The sequence below is a fragment of the Centroberyx gerrardi genome, chromosome 1, assembly GCF_048128805.1.
Source record: "Centroberyx gerrardi isolate f3 chromosome 1, fCenGer3.hap1.cur.20231027, whole genome shotgun sequence".
NCBI classification, from domain to species: Eukaryota; Metazoa; Chordata; class Actinopteri; order Beryciformes; family Berycidae; genus Centroberyx; species Centroberyx gerrardi.
The window spans coordinates 17024188-17046365 of record NC_135997.1 but is presented as its reverse complement, the minus strand read 5'-3'; the positions used below and the strand labels follow the sequence as shown (position 1 = coordinate 17046365).

At 41.1% G+C, this 22178-nt stretch overlaps 1 protein-coding gene across 3 annotated transcripts in view; it reads left to right on the top strand.

Annotated features, from left to right (window-relative positions):
- The window catches only part of tcf12 (transcription factor 12), a 92455-nt gene that overhangs the window by 8306 nt on the left and 61971 nt on the right, over positions 1–22178 (top strand). For 2 of the 3 annotated variants that reach the window (XM_078283005.1, XM_078283020.1), the window contains exons 4-5: positions 5244–5317; positions 11996–12098. In XM_078283005.1, the coding sequence (XP_078139131.1) occupies positions 5244–5317; positions 11996–12098 (177 nt within the window). Of the gene's footprint in view, positions 1–2667; positions 2689–5243; positions 5318–11995; positions 12099–22178 lie in introns of those variants that run through there. The other variant, XM_078283010.1, reaches the window with a different exon arrangement.

Genomic DNA, 22178 nt, shown 5'->3' with positions numbered 1-22178 from the left:
CTTGCCAGGCTTGAAAACACAGGATAGTCAAAGATATCAGAGTCAAGAAAGCACACAGAGCGGTACCCGTGCCAGGTTAAATCCATATTAGGCCAAATCCCCCCTCTGACAGACACTGCATGTAAATGAACATTCTTTGGCGTAGGTCTAGATAGTAAGAGCCGTGGAGAGCAAACACTGTGGTGCGGATGAAGCACTCATGTAACGCTCTCTTTGTCTTAAAAAAAAGGTGTGCACACAGCTCATGTTTTTTACTTGCATTCACCAAATTGAATTATATTTACACTTGCACAGATATCAAAACATTATCTCCACCATATGGCCTGTATGGCGATACATATCGCTGCAGAAGTTGAACAGAATTTGACTAGTTGTTTGGCATTTTTTGAATCGGCCTGCAATATGCAAGCCTCTAATCGTAAGTTTGTTAGCATCATCCCAAATTGATTTGCCTGACAGGACAAGTCGAACAAATGCTTATGCTTATGTTGAACCCAGAGTGGTGTTGGGAATAGTGGAAGGAATCTGTTTGAGTGATTGTAAACCATTCGGACATCACACTTGAATGTGTAGACAGATACAAATGATTTTGCAACACCTCTCTGACAGCTGTAGCAACCGAATCAACAATATAGTCAGCAGGACACGTGCCTGTGTATCCATTATGACTATTCACAGCACGTGCAATAGATACTACATGTTGAACTGTATAATGCAGCATATGTGATGATTTTCAGAATACCGTGATGCCAGGTTGTATTTAGTTTTCAACACCTGTAATGTCGATTTGACAGTGAAGTGAGGGAGCACACTCCAGGGATGAGAGTCTCCCCTGCAGCCTCAGTCCAGCACTGTTGTTTTGTCTCTGCCTGTTTTACACTTGGGAGCACTTGCCCCGATGCTGTGTGCTGTAGTGTGTGCTGTGATTCATTATGGTTGAGAGTGGCCTCCAAAGTCCATACTGAGATCTGTAGCCACTGTTTCAGAAACCGCAGTTAAGATTGTGAGTTGAGTTTTTCTCCATTTCAGTTTTGCTGCAGTCCGGTTTAACAGATTATTCAGGTGTGGACAGTCTGATGAGCACCCAAACCGTGGCCTATGGGACCTTCCTTTTGTGCAGCTCCTGGACTGTAGCAGACTATAGCGACTTGTTGAGCATGTTAAGATGAGTCTAAGCTAGTGGAAACATACATCCACTCCACATTTGGAACCCCAGCCCCTCCTGAGCAAGATCAAGCCAATTTGTGACCAGTGTTATTGTTTGTATCTCTGAGAAATTTCTCTCACATGCACAGATGCGTCTGTCATGCCAGGAATCTGTCACTTCCTCCATGTTCACGCTGACCAAGGTGCTGGAGTGTGGAGTGGAAACTTTTTTCAGAACAAAGTGGCCACAGTTGGGGCTGATGGGTCCGCATGCCAAACCTCTGAATCTCTTCTGGTCACAGCCGCAGGATGAGGGTGCTGCTCTTCTCTAACCTGTCACATATGTGTGAGGGATGCTGTTTGTTAAATGGTCTTTATTTCTCTGTTGAGTCTTTTCAAATAATGATGGACTTGAAATGGTAATGTGAGATTCAGTTTTTTATATACCACATCAACGAAAAATGCCAGGTTTGATGACCAGCTTAGTGCATAACTGCACCCAAAATAAATCTTAAACCAAAATTTACTTTGGCAGTTGTTAATATGCCTGGGCAGGCCATCCAAATATAGTCAATGTATAGGAAACACTGACGCAAGTTTAGTACCATGGCTGTTATTACAAGTGTTTTGCAAGTTAAACTTTGTTTGTAGCAGGGATTTCAAGCAATTTTTAGTGATCGCTTTAAGTATTTGATCCCATATTGATGGCAAAAAATTCCTGTAAACCCAACTTTCAAATTTATAGCCATGGTCCAAAATTGACACCCGCCAAGTAAGGGCCACCTGCCATACTGGCTGGAAAATTTTTGCGACGATAACTTTTGGATGGCTCAGTTATAGACAGTCTTTGGTCTTTGCCTGTTGTCACACTTTGTCCCTGGTTGCCACACACTCGCTCTGACCGTGAGCCAATCAAAAGAAAGCAAAACAATGGCTCTGTATCAAACAGACTGTTGATTGGCTGCCTGTTACACTGCTCTAAACAAAGTGGTAGCATCTAAACTTCTGCAAACATTTCCTCCTGATTCTCTACTGCCTAGATGCCTTAGACTTATGTTACAGCCTGTGCATTTGTAGCTGTTCTTTTGCCTTTTGTGTGGTATTGTGCTGGCTGGCTGTGCAAGGAGAGAGAGAGGAGACCCTTGAGCCCTGGTAGGAGATGGTAATCATACTAGAGAGAGGAGCTGATGATGGGTAGTGGCCCAAAGAGCTAACACTGACCGCCGTTACAGTCAGAGAGTAAAGGGCCTCAGTTGGGCTACAACATGTCACACTAGTGCCGTCACAATACCAAAATATGGACTTGGGTACTATTACCAGCACAAGTATCACTGTTATGAATCTAAACGATAGCACAGCAGAAAAATCATGAAACAGAGACAATGAAATATTTTCTCCCAAAAGCCACTGATAGTAGTTTTAGTAGAAGAAGAAGGGGAACTGAATCTGCTGCACAGTAGCAGCGAAGCAGCATGGTCGTCAGGATGGAACTTAATCTACTATACTACTCATCTAGAGCATGACTTTCTGGTTAAGTATACTGTATGTCAAATGTAATCTGTGTATAATGATAAGTTTTACAAGGATTAGTGACTTTTGTGACTAAGAATTTATCTGCAGTACGACAATAGTATAATGATTTTTGAAATACTACAAAATTGAGTACCATGTCTATAAAATCTGTGATGTATCATTTCTCAGATTGGGCATTGCAGTACTTTTTCAGTTCTGAGTACCTCAACACACACAGATGTCACACCATCTGATTTTGATGATTTTCTTTTTAAAATGTAGGTGCTTAAAATTGAAATGAATAACCTAAATGACGCATGATAAGTGCCAAAGTAGGCTGCGTTGAACTAAGTTGAGTTGAACTGACTGCTGTACTCTTCCTATTGTGCTGCTTGTCACACAGACTGGCTGGGTTGTACGCTGTGTTTGTGTTTGAATCAGAGACAAGCCCACCGCATTTTGATCGTTTGATTACAGGCTTTGCTTGCTCTTTGCTGTGTAAAATCCACTTCTGCTTTTGCGAGAGTTGTTTGTTCCACACATGTAAATTGTGCTGCTTGGATTGTGTGCCTAACCATGCGGTCAAGTGCCATGTGGAGGCACCTGAGCACGGATCATTTGTTAACATTTTAGGGTAAAAATATACTTCATTTTATCCTTGAAAGTTTTGTTTATTCCTTGCAATATTCATTTTTTGGAGCCTACACTACAATTCCTTTGAATCCGATCTTTTTTTATTTGACGGTGAAATTGAACAAATGGTATTGCATTTTACTGAGACAGAATGAAATTACAACTGGGGCAATCAATAACTTGGAAAATGTTGATGCTTTACCCTCTCTGCAATTATGTTTTGTTCGTGGGGACTTGGGCTGTTACTGCAACACAATATTGTCTCAAACAGCGAGAATGATTGAGGCATCATATCTTTTTACTGGGTCACATAAATTTGATTCTGAAAATCACATACAGTATATTTGTCATCATATGCCAGATGTTCAAGTTTTGCAATTTGGTCGAAGTTATTGATTTTATTTGTTTATCTATTTTCTCAGTTTGACTTTTGGAACATAGAGGTTTTCTTTAATTTAAAAATGAATGAGTTTTATCAAGTTTCAGTGCTCAGCTGTTTGGATGGAGCCTGGTCATATATCAATGCCAAATCATGAAGCTGGAGTTGCTCTTTAGTACATTTAAGGCGCAAGTGTAAAGGGTTGCACATTTTCGTCCATGATTTTTGTAAAGCAAAATAAACGACACTATGAAAAACGGCTTTTAGCTCATGAAGCTCAACCTTTGAACAAATTAATTAGTCACTCTTCTCATTGTTTTCCAGTGAAAAAAAAACAGGTTAAGATGCACAGTCGCATCACTCTTATGCCAGACTTCTGGAGAGATGATTTGGTATTACTTTTACAATTAGACATCTGGATGATATGTAGATCAGACCTTGGATATTACATAGGCCTGCCTTTTTATTAACTACAGAGCTTTTAAACAAGTGCCTTCTGGTGAGTGCAAGTAAATTTCAAAATTTTCCATATATTGGTTTATATTTATGAGGCCCACCCAGATAAATAAACAACTGGGCAAGTTTTGTTTTATATTTGTTCGGGTGCTGTGATGCACTAAGCTGGCTTTCAAACTTGTTTCTCGTCAATGTAGTTTATAAAAAACAGATTTGATACTGTCAACCACTGAAAGCGTGTTTTTCATTACACTTATGACACAGTGCACGGTATTAGTCAGTCGGTGTTTCTTTCAGTCGTGCTCGAAACATAGCCTATAAGTAGCTGTGCATTCTATTGGCTTTGCAAAACTATTGATAATCAAATGGGAGTATAATAGTCAGCTAATGTTACAGTCCTAATAGCCAATGCTAGCCTCAGCTTATAGTTCAGAGAGTAAGAGATCTCAGTGTCTGCTCAAAGGAAGCTTTTGAACTCGCTAAATGAAATGCTATTAAAATGCAGCAAAAATCTAGCCTACTTAGATATATACACACATCTGAAAAACAACATGATGTCCTTCATTATTTGAATAGATTCAAAAGAGGAATAAAGAACATTTTGCCCTCCTCTCTCACTCCTGCCAGTGTAACCTACTCAGGCAAACTGTGGGAAACACTGAACTTGTTTGGTTTTAGGGAAGAGAGGGCTGTCCAGTCCACCTTCCTGCACAATTGCATTTAGTCGTTTTTTCACATTGTACAGTGAAATAACACAGGAAAGACAGGCTGAAAGAGAAGTGACAGCACACCATTAGCTCATCTAGTCACAGTAGATCACATGTGAATGGTTTTTGACACAAAACATACCAGTCTACTCAACCACTGGGGCACTACCATAAACTGCAGTTTTCAATGATCAATGTAATATTATGCACGCCTTATTAAATTGCCTTTCTGTTGTTATATATAAGTGCATGACTATATCTCCTTCTGCCTGTGTGTGAGAAAGAGAGAGAGAGAGAGAGAGAGAGAGAGAGAGAGAGAGAGAGAATCTGCTTCCTTCCAGTATCTATATTGTACTCTCTCTGAGCAACCGCAACTTCTTGACTGAGTTGTGCATCTCCATCTCTGACAGGTATGGATGAGCGGACCAGCCAAGCGTCTTGGGCCCCAGGTGGCCAGTCCAGTCCTTCCTATGAGTCCTCACGGGTAAGACGGCCCACACCTTAACGCCTCTGAATGGCCTTTCTGCTCCACAGCACATCATTTAACACTCATTACATCAAAGTGTTACATTCACAATACTTTATTCCCACCTCATCCCAAGTACCAGTCATGTTGTGTGACCTGTAATTGACTTATTTCCCCCTGTATGACCTAAATGAATGGCTAATAATCTGATGGGCGGTGGAATTCATTATTTTGTCATTTCATTGGATTGCTTTATCTAACCGGAAATGTTAAGCATTTGTCAGGGGAAACTGATTACTGCTGCTCTGGAATATGATAACAACATTGTGGGATTTTGCAGCTGTGGAGTAATATAGATCTGTTTAAATATTTATGCTATGGGGCTCAAATGATATTTTAATGGGGAATACCGTGGATTTTCAATATGAAAGAATGTCTTTTTTTTTTTATCTTTGGGGAGATCTGTGGTCATAAGGAAAACGTTTTAATGTATTCTGAAGAAGAGTGTTTCTGTGAGTCACGTAACCAGTTCCATTGAGATACTGACATGCCTCATAAACAGTACAATGTAAAGTGGGGAATTGGTGTCAAGATGAGGACAGGATGATTTATGGACAAACTGTAAGATTATTTAAGCTTTAACAAGCAGTTGAGCCAGAGAATGCATAGGAGCTATTGGTTGTGCAACAGAAAGTTCCCTGTTAACAGTGGTGAAACAAGCCAATGCAATGACTCTCCAGTTGATGCATTTTTTTAAACAGAGTTTCAATTGAATTCACTAGAACTGGATTTGGCAGAGAAGTGACGGCCCAAAGGCCCACTGGCCTGTCTCTCTTCAGGCCAAACATATTCTGCAAACGCGAGTCTTGAACTACAGGCTGGAACGTGATGGCAGAAGCCTTGGTGTTCCAATTGTAATCCTCTGCTAAGAAATGGTTTGCACATGCTCAGCATCTTTAGACATTGCAGTGGTGTATTTAAATTGTATTTGTCATTCCAAATGGCTACCAGCCACCATTTGATGTCTGTTATTGAATGCAAGGAAAGATGGGTCCTTCTGCCCTCGTATTATCAAAATTGAAGCAGCCAGGGGCAAATGAGCCAACTTATTCTTGGCCATATTTCCAGAACTAGTCAAAATAATCCAGTAAATCCAAATAAGGGAGAATTGCTTTATGGTATTCCCTCAGACAATTGACACATGTGTATTGTTGCGATGAGCAGTGGGGAAAAATTACATTGACACTTAAATTAGGTAGAAGTTCATCTGACATTTTCTGTAGCACAACAGATCACTTTTTTGAATTCTGTCATTTGAAGCTTAAATAAGCTTTGATTTTTGTTTACAAATTGCTCTGTTAATTTTATATTGCACTACGTCAGGGGCATGTCAGCCTCCTAGGCAGTTGCTCACATGATCCAAAAAATCTCTGTTTTTGGGTTCAGTGCTTCAGACTACATTATGACATTTTGCTTGTGATCACAGGTCTTCACTAGGTAAGAAAAAATGAATTTAATTCAGTACATTGTATTCCCCTTGAGGCAATGGAAATTGAAAATTGATTTTATATTTTCAATAACAGATTCATAATAGTCATTTAATTATTTCGATTGTCAAATGAGCACTTAATTCGGCATCATTTACTCCCATTACCATAGGGAACTCGTATCTTCAAGGTACTAAGAGTAGTATTTGTAAAAGAATAATATAGAAGAAGCTATGCATGTATTGTTTAAACTGCATTTCTCTATTGTTTTAAGTGAGAACGTCTCTCTGTTTGTGTGAGCAAGTGTGAACAACTCTCCCCACTGTTTGTTTGTCCCTCACACGTTGGTTGTTCTAGATGCCCTGTATGAATTTCATTTAATGTCAATCTCCTGTCACTTTCTATTAGAATTCAGTTAAATGTCACAGCTACTCGGGCTGCATTACCTTGTTTATTTCTCTGTGCCCTTCCCGAATGAACATCTACAGGCTATGGTAACATAGGCAGCCTGATTTGAATTATAAGACGGAGACGCTTGAGATATCTTTGCTCCAGGTGCATATAAATGAGTGTTTCTGACATTGCAAGGCACGGCGTCAGCCAGCAGACAGCTGTTTGCACCTCCATAAGGCGCGCACGCAAACACTCACCCGCTCACTCATTCTCCACACTCTCTCTCTCTCTCACGCACACACACACACACACACGCACAGATATTATACCTCATATATAGTTTGGGTTATGGAATAGATTATAATTTCTCTATCTGCAGATGAAAACTTGACCTTAGTGTCTACAGTAATCACTTTGAATGATTTTAGTTTTGTCCATACAAAATGCATCTTTTCCTAGACAACCAGTGTTTATTACACAGCGTATCCCTTCCAATTCACACCACAGCAGGGATAATGCTTTTTAGATATAGTTGACAGTATGAGTGGAGACCAAATTGATTTGGAGAAAAGCAGCATTCCTATATACTGCCTGGTTTTTATTCTGTCACACATTCAATGAGATGACTTTGGCCAAAGAAAACAGAGCCAATCTCTTAAAATCCTCAGATTCATTTCCGTCCTTTCTACATAATGATGCTGTCTAGAGTTGTACATTTAGATTTATTTTTTTAAAATTTACATTCCCCCACATTAACAACCAAAAAATCCATGTTTACTAAGCCAAATGTATTTGGAAATAGAAACATGTGCCAGATCTATAAAAGTACAGAACCATGGATTTGTTTCAGCCAAAGCTGCACCCACATATTTCACTGAAATAAAAGGACATGGACTAATACAATGATATCTGACAAAATGATTATGTTCTGTATAGTCCCATGGTGCATTTGTGGTGATGACATATTGACCTAATTAATTATCATTTTATTGGACTGTGATCTCAGTTTTCTGGCTCTCTAGTTGATCAGCTGTTTCCTCTATGGACAATACAGTAATGTTAGACTACCTGGGCTGCTAGGTAACGTTAGCAATTAAACTGTCAGAAAACAGCTCATAGCAGATAACATATATGTGGAATCACTGCTCATACAACAATGTGCTTTATTATAAAATGCCAGAGCATGTGTTGTGTTGCCATCATAAATGTCTTGGTATTGCAGAACTGAAATACAGTTTGCTCCATCCCACATTATTAGTGTCACTTGGACGTGCTTAGTGTTTAGCGATTACATATTCATTTTTTTTCACCCAATGACAAAAGTGCTGTTTAATTTGCCTGTTGCTGCTACATAAGACTGTTTTGAATTTTTGGAATTGATAGGCTATCCTTGTCATCATGTGGCTATTGAATAAACCTTTATTAGCTTAACTTTCTATCTTGTTTGAAGTAAGTGTTCTAAAAACAGACCATTGCATTAATTGATGTCATTAAATTCTATTAACACGGTTAAAAAAAATATTATAAATGCCCAACCCCAATATCAGCACAAGGGAGAGAAAGTGAGAGGCAGGTTCAAAGTGTCTGGGGTTATAATCGGCTTTTTCTGCCTCCACTACCTTCGATTTGGGATTTAATATAATAGCAAATTTTACTACGGTAATAAAAATGGCAAAAACCTAAATAAAAGGTACAAAAGATACAAAAGTTATGCATAAATTAAAAACAGAGTTAAATAATAATGAAATGTAACAAAAATGTAACAAAAAAAAAATATGTTTAAAAAAAGTTTTCTAAGAAGTGACACTGATTTTTGCCAGCCTAAACTCCTCAGGCAGGACGTCCCAAAGCCCAGAGGCTTGGACAACAAAGGCCCCAACACCTTCAGTCTTGCCTGGACCTTAGGATCGCTCAGAGCTCCCTGCTTGAGAACCTCAGTCTGCCTAATGATTGAGACAGGAGAACAAAGCATTACAGTAATCAAGGCAAGATGATATAAAAGCATGTTGTCATTAAAAGTTAGAATCATTCTACTTTTGCAATGTTTCCTAAGTTGGTAAGAACAATGTAATCTAATGCAAACAGTAGTATACGGTAACATTCTCTCCATGATGAATTTCTAATAACCAACAAAAATGAATGAGTCACTTGCATATTTCTTAACACCTTTTGGAGACACTCTGAGCACTGGGAACATGCTAAGAATTCTGCTGTGCTAACTGTCAAGTACTTCATCTCATTTTCTGCTTCCCCTTGTTTGTGAAAGGCAGAGGCAACAGAGAAGCATAATTTCTGTTGTTTTGACTGCGCTAAAGAGCAAACTAATGTATTATTATTAAAAGTTAAAAAGTTGCCAATAGAAATTAAGACAGTGTCTCTAGCGGTGGCTGGTTTTATGCTGTTCGTCTGTTAAACAAGACTCAAATAATTGAATCAAAATTGAGAACACAGCCATTCACTTCATTTGTGAATTTCTATTTTCTGTATTTTATTTTGAAAAGTATGCTCTGCGCAGTATATCTGTCCTATCCAGATCTCCCAGAAGAAATCCTCAGCGCTTTATCTTTCAGTCTGTGATGAAGGGAATTCTGTCTTGTCCCTGAGCTTGTTTGAGCTGGTGAGCTACGAGTGTGTGATCAGTCGACTGTGAACAGTCGCGAGCCCCGCCGCGCTGACCTTGGCTCCCAGCCAGCCGCTGCATCCTGGGCAGCTGTGGCTGCAGGCCGGCGGTCTGACAGGCAGGGCTGTGCCCACCGCCACCGCAGGACAACCCCCACATCCCCAGCGCCCTGCCCCGACTTGATACCCGCCCCCACACGCATCCATCATGGCCATATCATCACTTCCCAAGCTGCCATGCGCAGCCACATGTTCACCTGGGACGCAGCGCCGAGTGTGGAAGAGATGACTTTTTAAACACTGTGGCGAGTGATTGGGGGACGAGGCGTGAGCCGCGGCCTCCGTGCTGCAGCGGTGATCTGACAGTTATTTAGCCAGCAGCGCTAACGTAGCCCTGTGGCAGCGGTGACAGCGTGTGTTAGCGTCTCGGATAGATGTAGGCCACCGGTGTTTGGAAATGATGAGGGATCTGTGATTGATGATCTAATGGTCCCAGAGGAGCAGGCACACAGTGTGGTTGCACTGACACACACTGTGAGCCTGCATTGACCATTATCCCCCTGTGTTTTTTTTTTTCTTCCTTTCCTACCAACCCCGCTGGCCTTTTCCTGCTTCATGGTAGCATTCATAACAACCAAGGAAGCAAAGATCAAAGAAGACTTATTGGTGAATGATTCAATTGTTCATTACCAGCAGTGCTTTGTTTTATTTTGTTACATGTTGGAAGTTTGAAACGCTTTCCTTGTTGATTTGCAGTGGAAGAGAGGAAATGTTTGTTTTTTGCCTTCTTACGTTAGCTCTGTGTGTGTGTGTGTGTGTGTGTGTGTGTGTGTGTTAGCTCGCTAGAGCCTCTCACGGGGCTGTTGTTGTTATTGAGTCTGTTCATGGTGTGATTAACAGAGTGTGCGGCCTGGCAGGAGCACAATAGGGAATCTCTGAGGATTCCCTCGACACAGCACAACACTCCACTGCCTTTGAAATTACTCCATCACCATCCACTCACAAAAAAAAAGATGGATAATAAGATTTACTTTTTTTTTTACTGTATGTTGAATGCAAAGGGTATGAGTTGGTGAAAATAGCTCTATAGAAATGCAAGCCCACTGCTGCTCGGTCCCTCTGGTGGGAGTTAATGTAGTTTGGGGAGATGCATTTGACTGGAGCACAGGAGGATTTTCACAGGGCCTGGGATTAGCACTGCAACAGAGTATCTTTTATTACATGGGACCCCGAGTTTTCAAAAACCATACTGTGACCGATATTTAGACCTAAGCCCCCGAAGCTGATAACTGTCATGAAAAGGCACTGTTAAGCTGCAGGAGAAAAAGGCAATTTTTTTAAGCTGCAGGTACCTTGGAATGATGTAGGATTGCCTCCATCTGTTTCTTCCCCCTCCATTAAACAACACCTTCTTAGTAGATATTTGTTATGAAATATTATATAAACCTTGTTGTGAGATAGATAAAATAGTAAGATCAAAAAGAAAACGGTAAAATGCACACTATATAGCTTTTGGTCTTTGAATACAGTGAACACATTGCGAAAAAACAAGCACAAGAATTACCTTTTAGTCTTAAAAAGGTCTTAGAATGACATGGGCTCTTTTCATTAGTAGTTTTGGAAACATTTTAATGCTTTGATTGACACTTAATATGGCTTAGGCCCACTCACCCCTGTTGAGGGCACGGTAAATGTGAATAAAACCTGTGGTGAAGCATTTCAGGATGATAGTGTCCATGTCCACAGGGCATGAACGATCCTGGAATGGCTTTGATAAAGAAAAGAAAACAATGCTGTCTCTTTCACCAGACCTCAGCCCACTTGTTTTTTCATGTCAGAGAATGGGGTTGTATGTTTGAATGCGTTTTTAGATGCATGTATTTTTGATCCATTAATGTGTACCAACAATTAAAATGTCAAAAGGTTTTTTGCAGTGCTTTTCCTGATTTGCAGCTCATTAAACTTGTTTTTCCAAATGCATTTAGCATATGCGTTGAGTTGTGTGGCAGAGAACCGATTTACTGCTTTACAGAGATAGTTTATTATTTTTATTTTTTTACTTTGTGGAAGAAAAATTGACAGTTTCGTGGGGGAAGCTCCAGTTGTGCTCTCCTCCTCACTAATTAGAGGTATGCCATAGCACTCAATTAGTGAAGTTGCCTAATAATGTGCTTAATACTCTGATCTCTTCCCTCAGGGTTTCACAGACAGCCCTCATTACGGCGATCACTTGAGTGACAGTCGATTAGTGTCCCAAGAAGGATTGTCCCCAACACCTTTCATGAACTCCAACATAATGGGTAAGTAAGTGATTCTCGTCACCTCACCCCTTACATGCCCTTTGGTAGTGGAAGGACATTCTGTATAAAAAAAACCCCCACATTAGCCTTACGGGGGTCAAGGCACATCATGCATCTGGAGGTAGCAGCACTGAAAGGCTTCGTTGGCTATAGGGCTATTTTTCCCCGTCTCCTGCTGTCTTTATTTCCTCGCTTAATCCCCCTCCCCTTTCTGTATCTCCCTCTTCCTCCTCCTGCGATGACCCTCCCCCAGGGTGGAAGTCACGCCATCAGTATAGCTTTCCATCACAGAATGCCGTCTTCTAGCCATCAACAAAAGCCCCCGGCAACTTCCAGCGGTCGACGGGTGGCGGCAGTAGGGTTGTCTTTGGGCGCGGGGGTTAAACAGCCAGATGTGTCACAGAACATTTCACACAAGTATTGGGAATTTATTGTAGGGTTTTCTTGTAGATTATTGAATGGTGCTCTTTGAATTTTTGCGCTGTCTTTGGATTGGCATTTGTTAAATCATGTTTGCCCTGATCGTTTTTTTTTTTAACCACTCAATTTGCTGGTATGAATGGGAACATCTGCATCAAGTTTTTTTTTAAAATTTTTTTTATTTTTTCCAATTTCTTGGCCAATCCAAGAGGCTGTAATAACATTTGAGGTGAAAGAGAGATAAGAATGATGATCACTGAGAAATTGTCCTCTATTGCAGCTGCATATTTTAGATTTATGGTATGCACTCCCATTATAACAATTAAAAGGCATGTATTATCCAACCCTTTGGCCTGGTGTCACTGTAATGTGTAACCACTTGACAGTTTTATGGCAAACTACATCTCAGTTCATTGTGTGGTGGCCCTGGAGACTGGTTTCCATGCAAAGTGATTAGTTTACAAATGGGTGCTGGTGAACTGAAACAAAATGTTATCTTTCTTGTAATTGATCACATGACTGTTACAGAACACTGGGTTTCTCTCCCCCTTTCAGCTGTGCCTGTAATTATGCTTATAAGCAGCAGAATATGGATGTGATCTGCTACAGTGATATGTCAGAGATTTAGGAAATATGATCGTATACTTGAATTGCCTGTGCTTATCTGAGGCTGGGATCGTAAGATGAGCATGGTCTTATCAAATTGTATTTTTTCAGCAATATCTGTGACTTGCATGGATTTATGTAGTTTTCAGCAACCTTATTAAATCATGTCTGAAGGGTTATTCCTCATCAATAAAAAAGGGCAGAACAAGCATGCAAGGGTGAAATGCATTTAGAGTTACGCTCTGAGATGGAGCATTTCCAAGGTAAATCTGTTTTGTGACTTTTTTTCAAAGTAGTGCTAGAACCAGTTTCTTTAGTGGTGAGCAGTGGCAGAATCCAGCCAGTCTCTGCAGTTTCTGAACTGCTGAATGGGCTGTTTCAAGTCAGGTGGGTCTGGCATCCCATTATTCTCCGGTTGTTGGTACAGTGCGGTTTCTGAACTGCTGAGTTGGCCGAAGGGTCAGCCATTCCATTAGGTGTTTCTGAGATTGATGGTGAGGTTTGAAATTATTATTATTATCTCTGGTGGGAGGCGCCCACTTCATAACCCTAATAACAGACTTGCACTTATCCAAATGCTGTGTTCTTTCTTCAGATATCCAAGCAATATTTTATTAGCACAAGGGATACTGACATTGGATCCTTGGAAAATGCAATGTCATTTCCCCTGAAAAAATACTAACAAAAATATTTTGTGTTTTTGATATTTGGCCATTTCCCGGTACACTGAATTCTTGCTAATCCAAACCCCTTGTGAATGGAGGTTGTTGAAACAAAAAAAAGCACCGCACTCTCCCAATTTTTATGGTAGGAAAACTGCTTTGGTGCATAATTCTAGTGAAATGTGAAAAAATGGTCCACATCCTTCCAATCATTCGTTCAAATCCATTTTAAAAACGGACCACTCCATGTTGAATCCACCATTCACCCTACTGGGCAAGCGCCATCCTCCACGACCCTGTGCTGTAAGCTTCCACTGCCTCTAGCACTTGCAGACCAAATTTCACAATAAGAATAATATGGGGATGAAACAAACCAAAGAGACCCAATAACTGGCTTTGTATGATATAGCATTGTGACCTTGCATGTTTGGTCTGCGTATCAGTCCTGTTTTGAAATTTGGTCTGTGTGTGCTGGAGGCAGCACAGCACATTTATCTGTTTTGTATATACTCAAGGAGGAAGCCATCACATCAAAACCATTTCTCCACCAGCTGTTTCTTGCCGCACGGTATGTGGTCAAGAAGAGAGAGAGCGAGAGTCATTTCAGGTTAGCTGTTGTGTTTGATCATGAACTTTTTATAGTCATAGTGGGTAGCAGATGGCTGCCAAGGGGTGCTTATTTTACTATAACTTAGTTTTGTTAGGTTACATCAGAATTGAATGTTGCAGGTTTGTTAGAAGTCAGCTCCTCCCTCATGGTGCGGCCTTATCCCGGTCCCATGAGAAAAGTGTGGGTTTGAAGCTGAAGAATGGGGATTTGGGTGAATGCTGGGTAGCCATTGACTACTTAATGATGACACTCTTCTCCCCAGTGGCCAGCTCCCATGTCAGGTCAGGCTATGGATCAGCTGGTCTGGGCCTCACGTGCATCTAAGCTCCACCCCCTCGTGCTCCAATCCTCTTACTGACCCACACGTCATCCTCAGCACGCTGCCCTTGCAGGACAGGTGGCTGCCACATTGTCCATGCACTACAAACAAACTTTTTCACTCTCAGCCATGTGAATCCCTCTGACTCAACCGCTCTTTGCATGCATTGCAAGAGGCTGCACTCAGATGGTCTTATTGAGAAATCATTTGGAAGAGATTTTCAGCTTTGAAGTATGTGATTCCTGTGCCCTTTGACAGTTGGGTCAGTGCTTTCCCATAGAAACAACAAATAATTTGTCACGCTCCTAATCTTGGATATCACACAGATGTACAGCCACTCAGATAATGAATTGCAATCGGTGGAAAAATGTGACAGTATCTTGGATGATTTTCTAGGTATCAGGTACAGTTTTGGCTTACTGAAGCAACATTTAAAAAGCTCATTAGGTGCTCGGGAGAAGCACCTCTAGGAGAGCCGGGCTCTGTGTGTTCGTTTGTGTGTTTGTGTATAACGCTTTTGGCAATGTGCACTGCTTAGGGGAAATATTGTAATGCACTGTTTAGGCCTCGCAGAGCCCCATGAGCCCTGCATAAGGAAAATCCAGTGTGCGCTCGTACACCAGGCAATACGGTAGAAGTCAAACAGCTTCAGCCTCAAGGCTTGTGCGCTGTTCATCCATGTAGTAAAAGCATGAATTAAATATTTTGATCAGTGATTCTAAGTTACAACCACACTGTGCCAGGTGGAGTTTTTAAAGTCATAGTTGTCGTAGTCGTAGTTTCTTATGCATACCCTGCACCCCACGCTTCCACCCGAGCACCTAGAAAGCACTCTTGCTCTAGTTTTGATGAAATGGATATCTGCATACAGATAGGAAATCCTGACTCTTCACCATGTGAAAGGTAAATGGATTTACCTTTCAAACAGATTATGATCACAGAAGAATTAGTTGAGCTTTTTATTGATATTCAAGACTGTTCTGATCAACATTGCATCAGATAAGCCTGTATGCGTACTGGCTTTGTGACAACACGACTCTGCAACGGTTTAATACAACGTCTATGACACATTGATGGAAAGTGTAGCATACAGGAGTAACATATATAGATGGGAATGGGACTGCAATGGAAAATACTGAATAGCATCAGGCAGGACTGGAAGACCTGCAATGGACATAATGGGTTTCATAGCATTCACTTTCAGTTAACTTGAAAGGGAATACCACTGAATTTTAAAATTCAACACATTAACTAAGGTAGCCCAATCTGTATTTCTGAACCTCTTTTTCCTAAAGCTAGAAACCAGAGATCCTTTTTTTTTTTTTTTAATGCGCGTTTGTGGGTTTATACTAGAATGCTTTTAAATCCAAAAAGCTTTTTATTATTGCAGTGCTATCAGTTATTAACCAGATAATGTTCACTTGTTCTTGGAAAATCATCCTCAGTAATCTTTTCTAATTCAATCTCTGTGTATTGGTAGGTAATATAAAGTAGTTGGAAAGACAAATTGTAATTTTTGGTTCCTAGCAATGGAAGACAGGAGATGTTCACTAATCATCTCAGGGTGTAGGGATAACACAACTGAGCACAACAGGCGTGCTCCCGCGCAGTTGATGAGGTTTAATGTTTGGACAAATAAATGAATTTCAATAGACAAAATTCTCTGAACCTCACTTGCTTCTCTATATTCTCAAATGCTACAATTCATGTAATAACAAACAAGTCTTATAGTGAAGGGTGAGCTCTCATTCAGTTGTGCTACTTGTTTGGCCGTAGGATTGGTCAACAGTTCATAGACCCGACAAGAAATGATTAGATGTAATTACCTGCTGAGTATTTTTCTTGTGGTGTAAGCTAGATGAAGGGAAGTCAGTGGGGGAGGTTGATATCAAGCAATATGGGCAATTACAACAGATGATGAGCTACAACCGGAAGAGCTGTATTCTGCCCCTGCTTTCACACTACATTGTGCGATTGGACTTGTGTGTGTGTGTGTGTGCATGCACACGTTCGCTGATGTTTGCTTTTTGTCTTTATGTACTTAATGGATTGAAGACGTTGTTCTTCAGTGATTGATCTGTTTCGATAAAGGGGAAGTATAATGATAAATGTCAGATAACGTCTTTTGATTTAAACCTTAGCCTCAGATGACAATAGTAAATAAATTACTGTTTGAATTTGCAAGAGGGGGTTAAGCTGGTCACAGCTGCTGTTAGTCACAGTTTGTGGCCGTGTATTGAAAAAAAGTGGGGGAAATGTCTTAGAAGGACATCAAAAGAAAATAAAATCTTTTTTTAAAGCTCAAATTGCAGCTCTTCAGTAAATCAGTAAATTCTTAGTTGAATGTGACTTTTTTCTCTTTTGACACTGAGGACAAATCAGCACCAAACCTCTTTGATGTATCTCTGCATTTAAGTCCATCTTTCATCACAGCCTTGTTACCCTATCTTGACTAAGCTGGGACAAATGTTTGTATGTTTTTAGAAAGGCCTGACTCACTATGACCAGAAAACTGTAATTGCAAGGCTTTTGAAAAACATACAGGCTATAAACACTTAGTTTGATTATACCTATAAAATGTAGTCATGCATTTTGCGTCACTCTCTCTCTCTCTCTCTCTCTCTCTCTCTCTCTCTCCCCCTCTCTCTCTCACACACACACACACACACACACACACACACACTCCCACACACACATACACACACACATACACACACACACACACACACACGCACACTGATCCTTGCACTACAATAGTGTTACGACACTTGTATTAATCCTAATTCATTATGAATTAATCCCTACCTCTCTACCCCCTTCAAAAAAGAAAACCTTTATTTCATTTAAAAGACATAAGCACTTTGTTTTTGTTTTTTGGAAGTTTTTGGAAACAGTCAGATTGCTGGTTGGCCTCGCCATGTATCTGTGATGATGGATGTACAATACACACGTGTGCATGAGTGCTTTTGCATCAGTTCTATCCAACCATGTGCCTGAGGGTGTATTATCAAACAACTGCTGAGTTGTAAGTTTACGCTCACGTTCCTCTGGTATGCTTCATACACTGTGCACGTACAGCTTTGGCAACTCATAAAAACTAATCAGCTTAATGCTGCCATCAACACACATGCAGGCGCATGCATCCTGCTCCCAGCCTGTCTACATGCCCATGTGTGACCTTAATCTAACCTCCTGAGTATGGTGGAGCAATTGATGTTCCCTGTTGACTCACTCACCTCTGCAAATCCCTAACAGGATCCTTCCGTTGCAGGCACTAGCAGAATTTGAATGGGTGCTGTGGGTGCCTGGCACCCATGGCTGACAATGTAGAGAATCCCTTGGAATTTAGTAACCACATAAAAAAATCCTCAAATGTTAAATAGTCATATTACATGTAATCATGGACTACTTTCTGTCGCGCTCTTTTCGTATCTCCATCCCTCAGGTGGAATGTTCTGTTGCCATGGAATCATATAATACATTCTCAAAATCAGAATATGACTCAGTGACACAATACTGTCAGTCAACGCTTACAAAGGCTTATTGAGGAGCAGATGATGATGTCCACTGGCCACGTTTTGCCATTCCTTATTGCCAATGATATGGACAGAGCCTTCCCAAACCTGGTGATACTACATAGGATTCACCTGACTATTCCTGTGAACAGTGTGCAGGCTGAGCGCTCTTTCATTCAGCTGGAACTACTGAAAAATTTCCTGCGCTTGACTTTGAGCAAGGAGTGTCTCTTTCAGCTTGCTCTCCTCTTCATCGAGAAGAAAATTATCAAGAATATTGATCTGAACAAAGTCATTGACAAATTTGCAAAGATGAAATCCAGAAAAAATTCCCTGTAGGGGTGATTTTGATGCACTTGCATCTAATGTGAATTGGTAAATAAATATGCCAAATTTTGGCTAAACGCTCATGTTTTTTTCTGACATATCACTGAGAATCAGCGCTGCATTTTCTGTAGCCTAAGATTTAGCAATTAAAATTAACTGTTGTCTCAGTGTGCTCATAAGGTATTGCTATTTTAGACATATGAGATGGTTGAGTAGACAGAGGTCACAGCTAGCTTGCATCCATATGCATACAAGGCAAGCTCCGCCCCTGAGAACTCAATCTCAGTGAGGGCCTCATTGAGAAATTAGAATCAGTTTGAGGGCTGAACATTTATTTATGTATTAGTGTTTGATTAAAATAAGCAAACAAATAATCTTTGACCGTATTTGTCAAAGATTATTTGTTTGCTTAGTTCAATTAAAGATCTGTCCCATATAGCCAAATTGCATGTAATGTTTTGGGAATACAGTCAATTACTTCTCAATGCAGTTGTATCTCAAGGTAGATGATATCTGTTAGCTGGTTGTTAAGGGAGCAGGTAGTAAATGCTCACTTTGTCCAAGGCCCCAGAGGCTGCAGGCCCTCAGTTGCAGACGTCCTCTCACTGCTCTGAGGTCCCACCAGTCCAGAGCCCAGGTCCTCTCTACTCCTCAAGGGAAGTGACAGATCCCTAATCGGATGATGACTGGTACCATACAGCTTGGCCTGTTAATGAACATGTAAGGAAATATTCAAAATATGACAAAGAAACTGCAAATCAAAGGAGCCAGAAGTGTTTGATGAGAAAAGTGTAGACCCATGTTGACTTGACTGCGTCATCCACTGACGGATTTGCCCCATAGGCAAACTGCAGGGGATGGAGGATGGAGGATTGGGTCTGTGGTGCATTTGAGGTCGGACAGCACTTGGCGCTCAAAAGTTTTCATTATGACTGAAGTCAGTGTGACTGGCCCGAGGTCATTGAGGCAGGGGAACTTATCTACTTTGGGAACAGGAACGATGATTGATTATTTGAAGCATGTAGGGACTCCTTATGGACTTGTTAAAGATGCTGTTAACACTAGTGCCAGCTGGCCGGTCTGTCTGAAGGTTCCAGGTAAGACTCCATGAGGCCCTGCAGCTTTACATTTGCACTATCTATTAATATATACTATAACTTCCATTCAACTTGTATTTATACTTTTGCCTGCTTTAGGCTGTCTTTTTACTCTCTTTTCTTTCTTTTTAGTCTCTCACTATTTTAAACTTTGCACTGTGTTGTACTTTTTACAATTTGAATGAAAAATGAATCAAAGAGTATGAGAGCTTTTTGAATTTTATGCTACATACTGAAACCCAAATTTCAACCTGTCAAGTACACACAGATAAAATTGGACTGATTGAACTTGTGGAGTTGTGGAGCTTTTATTGCTCTTTTGCTAGGCCACCATTATATTTACAACACAGTCACAATTTACACTGGCAGCTCTATTCATTTTGTTGACTTCTCAGGTAGGTTCATAAACTGCAATTATATTTCCAACTCAGTCACCCACACTGGAAAATCAAGGTTGCTTATTGCTCAGTGTGTTCAGCAGGCCAAGTGTGCTTGTGCTTATGTTGCTAACACTTTCCTTAAGGTCTTTAAAATGCATAATGAGAAGTGTCACTCATAGAATTTGTATCTATTGCATTTATAACTGTCAATTCTTACAATTCTTATTGAAATTTCATTAAAAACTCCTCTGTTCAAAGCAGAGGTGCATCCTCACTGTTTGAGCTATCAAATTCATTGTTTGTATGACACTAGTACAAACACTGTGCTTTCTGGCTCATGGATAGAACAATAAAGTACACCTTTTTGAGTTTTATAATTCCTCTTTTCCCCAAAAATGATATTCTTGAGCGGAGTGGACTGAAACCACAACTGCTTTCATGGGGACCTTTATCATCGATGTACACTGCTAGCAAGACAGATGGCAAAGATGGAGCGTATAGACTGTTCACGTTACTGGCACTAGGCTCCTAGCTCATGTGTTGTTAAGCCCAAGGTTATGCAAATCACTCAGATCAATACTTAGTCACTTAGATTGATATCATGCATGTCATGAGAGATTAACCATGAATTGTGTATGTGTCTCCGCTCTCTAGGTAGTTAATAGCTGTAATGCATGCTGACAGAAGGAAAATAATGATAAAGAGTGCTCGTGTTTAAGATTTGCATCCTCATTTCAGCCTTCAGTGAGTGTTGTTTGATTGTGCAGTTACTTCTCCTTTCCTCTCCTCGTCTCCCCTGCTCCACTCCTCTTCTATCCTCTATACACAAAAATGCTATTATTTTTTTTTTATATCTCCATCTTATATAACTGAATGGGTTTCCTTGAATGAAATTATGCAGTTGGTTAAGTGACAGTGAAGGTTTTAAGATACAAAAAGGGCCATGGCACCGCCAAGATGTATTGTCTAGTCTTTTGCACCAGAAAAGAATCAATCTCTTTCAGTGCCTCTGCAGCGTCTTCTCCTTTTTCGTTTCTAATTGTTCCTCAAGGCTTATCATGGAGTGCCAAATCCCACATCACACTGGCATCCCCAGCGTGTTTTTACGGGTGCAGGTGTCATGTGCTAATGCTCTGTCCCGCGAGAGACCCTCCCCAGACCCAGGCTGTGATTGTGGCCAGGTGCTGCTCAGGTGTGCACTCAGTTTCCACTGCAGCGTGGGTCGCAGGTGCTGCCAAGGCTGCTCCCTCTTCCCACTCTGTCATTCACACCCCTATCTACACACGCACACATGCACACACACACACACACATACACACGCACACACACATGCACACATACACTCTCTGCAAGCTTTGGCAGTTAGAGCAGGATACAGTATTAACTTATGTTCAACAATTCTTTTGCAGGTGCGTCTTTATCAAAAGCGGCGAGGTCTTAATCTATGTATGAGGAGAACAAAGTGTCAGAGCGGAGGAGGGAAGACAAGGGAAGACGAGGAGATGTGGTGCGGCGTAGTCTTGTGGATGTAGCCAGTCATTATGCAGAGCTGCAGGGTGTGCTTATCTGTTACTGTGGTCAGTGGAGCGTGAGGAGCTGAAGACGAGCTGAAAGGGCACAAATCCCTTTTCTCCATCCCTGTGCCCCCCCACTTCCCTCCATCCCAGTCCTTCCCACCCTTGTGCCTCTCCCAGCCCGTCTTGGCCCTGCCCAGCCCCTGCCTCGCCTTCCTTAGGCCCCGGCCCCCAGCATGCTACTGGCGAGGCTGCCCAGCTGCAGAGGATCAGCTGTAGTCTCAGTGGGCCTGGAGGGCTGTCTCTCCAAAGAGGGAAGAAGAGCTGGGGTATGGCCAAGGTACGGTGACATAACAAGCCTCTGAGAAGCAGCTGCAGGAGCCGAAGTGCCACAGTGATAGTTGTAGATAATCGGTGGAGGAGGTGTCTTCACATGGCTGTTGTCAGTCACTTCTATCACATTTAATTCTACAGAATGCTGTTGAGTTGGCAAGGCCAAGGATAGGCAGCTTTGATGGTGGAATGGACCAAGTTCCTATGAAGGGCCTAGAATATGTGTGCATAATTGTTGGTGCGTGTGTCCATGTGTGTTTGCGTGTGCACAGCTTTTTCCCTACTGTTCAAATAAGG